The sequence below is a fragment of the Scophthalmus maximus genome, chromosome 8 (genome assembly GCF_022379125.1).
Source record: "Scophthalmus maximus strain ysfricsl-2021 chromosome 8, ASM2237912v1, whole genome shotgun sequence".
In the NCBI taxonomy this organism is placed as follows: domain Eukaryota; kingdom Metazoa; phylum Chordata; class Actinopteri; order Pleuronectiformes; family Scophthalmidae; genus Scophthalmus; species Scophthalmus maximus.
Genome location: NC_061522.1, coordinates 5522444 through 5531197, shown reverse-complemented (window position 1 = coordinate 5531197; position 8754 = coordinate 5522444). Strand labels below are relative to the sequence as shown.

Here is an 8754-nt window from a genome sequence, read left to right as displayed (position 1 = left end):
TTCACATTTAAAAGCTGAAATCAGAAAATTTTGCTTTTTCCCCCCATAAAAACTACTTGATAAACGATTATCCAAATAGTTGCCAAAAACTGTTGCAGTTCTACCTGTAATATACTTTTACTTAAGTACACAATCCGAGTTCTTCCTCCACACCTGTCTTCACCCCAAAACGTATGAAGATATTCAGAGTCCCCCTGCTGCTGATCTGATTGTGTTTAGTTCTGGACGCACGTCGGCTGTGTGCTGGATTGACCCTCTGCGGCCGCCGTACTCGCGCTCCACACAGACCACTAGCATCCTGTGTTTACCATTAGCCGCGCTGCTAGCCGCCGAGGTCCCGAGGAAGAGATGGCTGAATATTTAAAAGTGAAGTCAACAAAACTGGTTTTGAAAGGTCTTAAAAAAGGGTAAGTTGTCCTCTTGCTTATTGACACTCGTGTACAGTTTTATTTATTAACGGACGACTAAGTGGATTTCCGCAACCGGAGCTAACGTTAGCTACAGTAGCCGAGGGCTAACACTGTACACCTGAGTGTGTGTTAATCATTTATCAATAATTTATCTCTTGGTCCCTTTTTAACTTTTAACCAACTATAAACGTAGTGACAGTTACAATGATTAGTCGGACTAGGAGGCTCAGTCGGTTGTTGGACGCTAAGCTAACCACATTAGTACTTTCTGGCTGCTAATAGCTAATAGCTAGCATCACAACGATCGTGTACTTCTGGTCAAGCGCATCATATTTTGAGCTTCAGTGGCTTCAACAGGCATCTAGTGCTAAAACATTTGACCCAATAAGATTATTGACATCACATCTTTTCTTCATTGCTACGTTATGTAAGTGGCCCTTTAAGGTGATAATGATATCAACTTCTTCACACTTTCTTTTATAGGAAATTAATATTTAATTTATTGTTGGGGTTTATCATCCCTCCTTCCCTTATCCCTTTAATGTATGTATACATATATATATTCTCTCTAATATTTTCATCAGATGTTTTATAGTTTATGATACTTTCTATTTTTTGTATTTTACCTCATTGTTGTTGGTTGTGATGTTCTGGGTTATTATTTTATATTTACAATAATTGTGTTGAATCAAAGAATAGCATCCATTTACATTTCTGAAGGCTACATGTATCCAAAAAAAAACCTTTATGTAACGTATAAACGTTATGCGGTTGGTAGTATTTAATCGCGCTGCATGAATTATTTTCGCCCACCTTTCATCGTTATGAAAATAAAGTATCTTACTCTTTTGATGGGCTTGTACGTGAAAAATATGAGTCATAGAGGATAATTTGGGAACTGCATTAATTTGAGGCCCTTCTGTATCATTCTGCAAACAATCACATGCTTTTGATACATATATGCTTATATAATGCATAATATTTAACTATAACACCATTCATTTGGTTATTATGGCACATATTGATGTAACACAAAAAAAATCAGACTACAAAATGTGACAGAAGTCCTTAGAGTTGATCTGGTGGCTCTGCAGCTCATGTCCTAAAACCTTCATTCATGTTGAAAATTAAATGATAACTCTTTGATTTTAAGAGCCTCTGAGCAGCATTTCAAGGAAAATATATTCACTTTATTATTTGGGGGGTTGTACTTTATAAGGTCGACCTTAACGTTTGCAATTTTTTCTTTTTGTGTTTTACAGGAAAAAAAGGAAGCACAAGGATAAGAACAGAAAAGCGTCCGATGAGGAACAAAAACCTGACGTGATTGGTACGTTTATTTACTGTATTTATACATTTACAAGAGCCACCTGAAGATATTTTACATCATTAGGCCGCATGTAAATGCCTGAGATGATCAGGGTGGGGGCAAGTGAGCAAAGTTTCCTTTCTTTGAGAGCTTAACTGTATGTAGCAGGAGACTTAGTATCTTATATTGTGTTACTTAGATGTCCCAAGGTTCAAGTTATTATTATGTACACATATAATGGAAAAGTTGATTTCGTTTTTATATGACCTTTAAATCAATCTGAGAATCATAGCAGATCCCACTTTATTCTTTGGATTTTTGTCCTTAGGGCAAACACTGTGTTTATATTTGGATCATAGATTGCAACCTTTATTCAAAGAAATTTTTTTTAATGGCTGATACAAATTGATGCAGCACATTCCTGTAACGCATTAACCGGCTGCCAAAACTTGCAGTACTAATTCTAAATGATCATTTCTGCTCAAAAGTGTTTCGGAAGCACAAGCTAAAGGTAATCTGGCACCCTGAAATACACTGCCACTGAGGAAAACAGGGTTTCAGCTTAATAAGCTTCCGAATCAAACTCTAATCCTAAACACAGAACATATCTTACATCAGTACGGTTTACTGCAACAGAAAAAAATCCTCCTTGGAGTGGAGTTTGCACCTTCCATGTTTCTGTGACCTTAAAACAAACTGCGATGCCGTGTGTTATTTCCCCTTGTGACATGGACGTTTCTGCTCACCAGATGGGTGGTGGTCAGTCAGCTGCTTTGGGGAAATTAGCGGAACAGTCGCCGTAGAGATGCAGAACAACTCGTACATCCACGCCATGGATACTGGACTTTTCACACTCGGCGCACCACACAAAGGTAAGAAGGTACTTCAAAATGTGGCCGAGGTATTTGTCAGAGGAGTCTGCTCCTTCACGCGAGCCATTTTAGCTTTTATTCAGTACAATCACTCATTTACCAACACATGTTTAATGTTTTTTTTTTGGTGTATACCTATTATTCATCAGTTTGTGTTGGTTGTCATACATCACTTCCGGAGACTCATTCACTGTAGCCCATGACTGAATTACTGATGCATAGTATTAAACAATTATTTTACAAACTTTATACTCTTTCGTATTGTATTGTGGCAGACGTTGGAATAATCCTCTGACATCCGGCTTGTGTCTGGGCAGTAACTCACATGTTATTGTTCCTCGTTTTCCAGCAGAATTGTATTGTGATGATATGACCATGTTGTGTTACCGTTTTGAAAAATTGTATTGTCCAGTTAATGATTCAAAACAAATGACTTAATTAAAAACTAACAAAGCTCAAAACAAGCTATTTGAATAAATTACCTTGGGCTGTGGGGATGGAGACAAGCAGAGTTTTTTTTTTAATATTTCCTGATGTGTTAGAGACAAACTAATTTGCAGCAGAATAATTGTTAACTCTGAGCTTAAAGTCTGAAGTAGTACATAAAGGTGGAACACATTCCATAGTATTAACCGTCACTATGAAATGTGAGCTTGTACATTGTGAAAAACAGCAATTAGGATATTTTCGTAGACAATACGTACTGCACACCCCTCGGCACCAGGCGTCGGAGGGATGAAGGGGGAGTTTGTCCCGGGTCGACAAAAACAAAAACGTATTTAAGCTGGAAAACCAGACACCAGTCTGAAAAAGGCTGAACAGGGGTTGAGTTGAGGGGAAGGACAGAGCTAACTCAGAGTTTTCACTCACTTCTGCCTTCGGGCACCTTTGAGGGAGTGTTGCTCATCGCACCGGTCTGCCCGGAGAGAGGCACCGCGAAACAATTAATTCAGCCCAAGTCTTTGCGAGAACCAGTGAAAATGGTTCGGAGATTAAAAGCATTCCCCAACTCCCTCGGTGGGTCCTCATCCTCTGCATGCGCATAAGCCCAGTTCTAGGAGATGAAAGAGGATGCGAGCGCACAGTATAGAGTGGGGGATTATAGATTTTCCCTCTCTTTTACTGGATTTTCTGCACCGGCAGCACAGTGTGGATGATACAGCCTTTTAGACAGCTGCAGAAAATGTCCACGTTCACCTGTTGGTCAAAGGAAACATGCTGATGTTCAGAGGGTCACAGTCTGACATGTACAGACATTAGCCTTTTGAAAAATGCAGCTTATATCACATTTTACTTCTTTTTTATCCCTCCAATCGCCGATCGCGGCTAAATTATTAATCTAGATGTTCCTCTTTTTTTTTTTCTAACAGGTAGATGGGAGCCTCAATATTCATTAATTCAAACATTTCTTGCAGTCCACATGCTTGCATGGGCGCCGTATGAATACAGGATGAAAAGAATCAAATCAAACATGTAGACAAATATTAAACGTACAAACTGAAAATAAAAAGTAAGGATACCAAACCAGCATGAAATAATCAAAATACAACAATGTAGCATAAAAAAATCAGCATTAAATTAACCTGGAATCGACAATATGGCACGAAAACAAATTAAAGAGGAATCAGGATTTAGGAAAACAATATCACAATGTGCAACGCAATTTGAAAGGCAATGTTAACAATGGTATCATTTTTCAAAAAGGTAAACATTGTTTCATGTGTTCCAGATGATGAAGGACCCGACCCACCGGAGCAGTTTACTGCCATCAAGCTCTCCGACTCACGGTGATTACACAAACGGCACGTCACATTTGCATCCGCAGATAATCTTCCGGCCCCACAGATTTATTACCTCACTTATGCATTTTATATGAGGGATCTGTTTATATTGTCTTGAGGTACAGAGGTAATTTATGCGTCTGTAAACAAACCTCTCCTGGAAAAGGCGCTGTCCGTTGAAGCTGTGCCAGTTTCCCCTTTCTCGTAAAGAAAAAAAAACATTGTCTGGGGGAACGCTAACAATGTTGTGAAGTATTAGATTAACACTCGTCATGTCTCTTTTTTTTGTTGCAGTATAGCTTTGAAGTCTGGATATGGCAAGTACCTGGGTATCAACTCCGAGGGTCTGGTGGTGGGTCGCTCCGATGCCATCGGCGCCAGGGAACAATGGGAACCGGTCTTCCAGGAGGTAGGTACAAACGTGAACGCTCTCCTAGTTTTGGTCCTGCTAATACATGAAGGCCACCAGTTAGAATTAGGCCGAGGGGCCTCTTGAACTACGGATAACACACAAGTGAATTTCTTCCCCATCTTACCTGACTGTTATTTATTTCTTCCTGTTCCATCCTAGTCCTGTGACTTGTGTTGCTTCCTGTCCAGTCTCTTTTCCAACCCCGTGTATTTGCCTCCCTGCTATTCTAGACCTTCTGCTAAAAGAACCATTGTAGATCTAAATAGGACTAAAGACTGAAATGTTAGAGTGATGCATTCATTGGACCTTAGTTTAGATGGGACATTGACCACATGAACTCTTCAAGTTGAAATTCTTAACACTGAAATCAGAATCAAAATTCATTTTTATATTGTAAATATGTTGACAAATTTAAGGACTTAACTCGTAATAAGCTCTTTTACAAACAATGCAGAGAGGAAATTTACATCATTTAACAAAGTTTGTCTACATTAGGGCTGCAACTAACGATTATTTACTAGATTAATCGAATAGTTGTTTGGTCCATAAAATGGTGAAAAATGTCGATTGTGTTTCCCCAAACTCCAAGATGACGTTTTGTTTTGTCCAAACACCAAAGATATTTAGTTTACTGTCAAAGAGGAGCAAAGAAAAAATATACATATATAATATAATATAATACAGAAAATATTCACATTTAAGAAGCTGAAATCAAAGAATTTTGCCTTTTTTACCTACTTGAACCGATTAATTGATTATCAAAATAGTTGGTGATTAATTTAGTAGTCGATTACTAATCGATTAACTGTTGCAGCCCTAAAATTAACATTATGTAGCAAAGCTGTTGATTTAATTAAAATAAACAAACACAAAGGCAGGAGCTTCACAACACACAAGATGATGTCTTCATATCGGTCACATGCTACTGTAATTATCACCTAGTTTATTCTAACAGATTAATCGTTTTAGTAATTTCTCAAGCAAAAATGACAAAAATGTCCCTTGTTCCAGCTTCTACTACTTAATGGTTTAATTTGTCATATATGTTAATTAATAGAATATTTGGGGGGCTTTGTCGGATTAAATGCCAATTTGTAAAAGATAATTTGGGTTTTGGGAAGGTACAAGATTACCCAGGGCTAACAAATATTTAGATTATCGGTCTCAGTAATCCATGTATTATGTCTATTAAAGCTCAGGATAAAGTGATATGTGCCTGTAAATTCTATACATATACAAGTACATGTTAAGATTCTGCGAATGTACATATGAACGGTAATTAGTGTTTGAAATAAACGCACTTTTTTTTGTTGCTGTTGTGGTACTTAATGTAACAGCCTTTCACACCTCCTAGCCTCGTGGCTGATTGGAGTCCAGCCCGTGAGAGATAATACTTACCTGTGGCCATGAAATAATACAAATAATCCATTATGCAGAATGCATCTACCTTATCACCTCGGCGCGTTGCTCGCCTTAATGGTTTTGCCGAAGCTATAAACAACCCTGCCCGGCGCAACCTTGAGACTCTTTTACATCAAATATCAGGGCAACCTTTCAGGCCCTGTCACAACAAGCAATCCAACCGCAATTCTACCTAATCTACTGCCCTCTCCTCTGTTTTCTCTCTCTGCTCTGCCTCAGGGCAAAATGGCTCTCATGGCAGCGAATAGCTGCTTCATCTCCTACAGCGAGAGCGGGGACATTGCTGCAAAGAGCAAGACGGCGGGCGATGGCGAGATGGTGAAGGTGACGTGTGAATTATTGTTCCATTCCACAAGGTTTCATGTTAATCCTTTCAACCCCTCACTTCAGGGGACTCCAGCTATTGATATTTAATGCAGAACTTCTCTCTCTCTCTGTTTTTCCTGAATGATGAACAGATCAGATCAAGCGTGGAACGAGACGTCAAGCCTAAAGATGACATTGCGGATGAGGACAGAGGCAACGTGAAGTCCTGCGAGGTCAATTATGTGTACGTAACCTCCACTGTGCATAACTGACGTTATTTTACCCGAAGTACCTTCAGTTACAGATTGACCGGATTACAATCCAGTGAATTAGTCCTTTAATAATGAACCTTGATACTGAGGTTATTAATCCATCATTTATTTTGAATTTGTTTTCTCTTATGGTATTTGTGTTTACATTTAGATTTAGATTTTAAGCTGTAGTTGATTAGAACAGAGTCACAGTACTCAAACTCAGTTTCCCAACAGTTTGACATTTTACAGTTTTAATTAGCTCACCTTGCAGCATCCTCTTAAAATAAACCCTAAATCATTTTATGTGAGTTCCTTCCCCATTATCCTCACACCATGTCCGTCTGTCAGACAAGATTTTGACGACAGAATCACGGAATCTAAGCCTCCGCCTCGTCAATCCTGCGTCTTAAAGATGCAATTGATGGCCCGCGGTTTGAGTGGGACGAGGAAGCAAGACTTCACCACGTTTCAGCTTCTGGCGCTGTTAGTGTTTTATATACAGTCTGTCTGTTGCCTGTCGAGTTCCAGGCAATATATCTGAAGCTGTTGGCTTTTTTTTATTCCCCACTCTGTTATTTGTTTTAGATGAATGCTGGGGAAATGGACTCATCATGTTGACATGTTGATAATGACTGCCCTTGAGCCTGTGTCTTGATGTAGTGTTTAGCATCTGAAACGCCTTTCAGGATGGAGTGCAGCTGGGGAATCATAAAACAACAGACAGGCAAACTAAATATCCAAGAAGTTTCTGACAAGATGCAAAGATGTTTTTGTGTTTTATGGCACTGTTGTGTAAGATATTTAAACAGTGTTAAGATGCTTAACGTTAAAAATAATGCAGAATTTGAACGCTGTTCCAAACACATTTATGAGAGAGAGTATTCATGGATGAATGAGTCATTCCAGCCTATGACAGTACAGTAATGCTATGATTCATTAGTAGCATAGATTATGTAAATACTTGTATAAATTCAGGCCTAAATTGTGTTTAATGTTCTACTTTAATTTTCAGACAACCCTGTTATCCCCAGAAACACATTCTGCTGAATATTTGGATAATAATAATACTGTATCTGTTGATTTGTGGCATCTAGTAGGCTTAGCTACTCAGCCTGATTCTATTGGGCTGCCGCTGTCAACATTTAAATACTCTGCTTCAGTTAATACTTAGCTTAGAGCCTTGGTGTCAGCTCTCCTGCAAAAAAAGTGAACCGTTTGAGTGTCTAATGTGTGTGTGTGTGTGTATGTGAGCCTGTTTGTAATTGTCTTATCAACATTGCCGTGTGAATTACAGGAAGAAGTTTCAGAGTTTTCAAGATCGGCGACTCCGGGTTAACGAGGGCGAAGCTTCCACGTTAAAGAAAGCCAGAACGGACGGGAAGTTTCACGAAACTTTGCTTGAGAGGTGGGTAGATTAGTTCACTGAATAATTGTTTGAAAAAAACAACAACAACACACATTTGTGCTAAATTTAAATTACATCAAAGTCTGTCAGTATTTGCCTACCCTAACCCTTTTTTCTTTCATAACAGGAGGAGCAAAATGAAAGCAGACCGGTACTGCAAGTGATGACTCAACTTTGCCGCCTTGTCTTTGTAAATGTCGCCATCTCATCAATTTGTTCCATTAATCTAACAATGGATGTACTTTTAGTTTCTTTTTATATTTTTAATAAACATTACATTCGAACCTGTTCTCTCTGTGTTGTATTTTTTTTCTTGAGCAAGTTTGATTTGTCAGTGTGATGACATTTGTACACATCAGTTGACCCACAGTGTAAAATAGTTATCATTTCACTTTGCTATGGATCAGATGATTGAACACAGTAAAATTCTACATGATCTAGAATTGAGTAGGTTATACTTGTACAGAAAATAACTACAAATACAAAACTAAGCTTAAAGAAAGGTCAGAATGTATGATTTATTCATACTTTAATTTAGAAAATTTAACCTATATTTCATACTTCTGTTGGGCAGTGTCATGTT

The 8754-nt window shown here is 38.5% G+C and overlaps 1 protein-coding gene across 1 annotated transcript; it reads left to right on the top strand.

Annotated features, from left to right (window-relative positions):
- Positions 1-251: 251 nt before the first annotated feature.
- On the top strand, positions 252-8460 carry frg1 (FSHD region gene 1). The gene is made up of 9 exons (XM_047334076.1): positions 252-407; positions 1673-1740; positions 2469-2591; positions 4321-4378; positions 4667-4781; positions 6426-6530; positions 6665-6756; positions 8061-8171; positions 8299-8460. The coding sequence occupies exons 1-9, from the start codon at positions 349-351 to the stop codon at positions 8333-8335; spliced, it is 768 nt and encodes a 255-aa protein (XP_047190032.1). The 5' UTR covers positions 252-348; the 3' UTR covers positions 8336-8460.
- Positions 8461-8754: the final 294 nt, after the last annotated feature.

Bases quoted from the DNA above. Each gene is read 5' to 3' on its own strand.
- frg1 (XM_047334076.1), top strand. From the start codon at position 349: ATGGCTGAATATTTAAAAGTGAAGTCAACAAAACTGGTTTTGAAAGGT. The intron at 408-1,672 runs GTAAGTTGTCCT...TGTGTTTTACAG, and splicing joins TTGAAAGGTCTTAAAAAAGG to GAAAAAAAGGAAGCACAAGG. The intron at 4,782-6,425 runs GTAGGTACAAAC...GCTCTGCCTCAG, and splicing joins GGGAACCGGTCTTCCAGGAG to GGCAAAATGGCTCTCATGGC.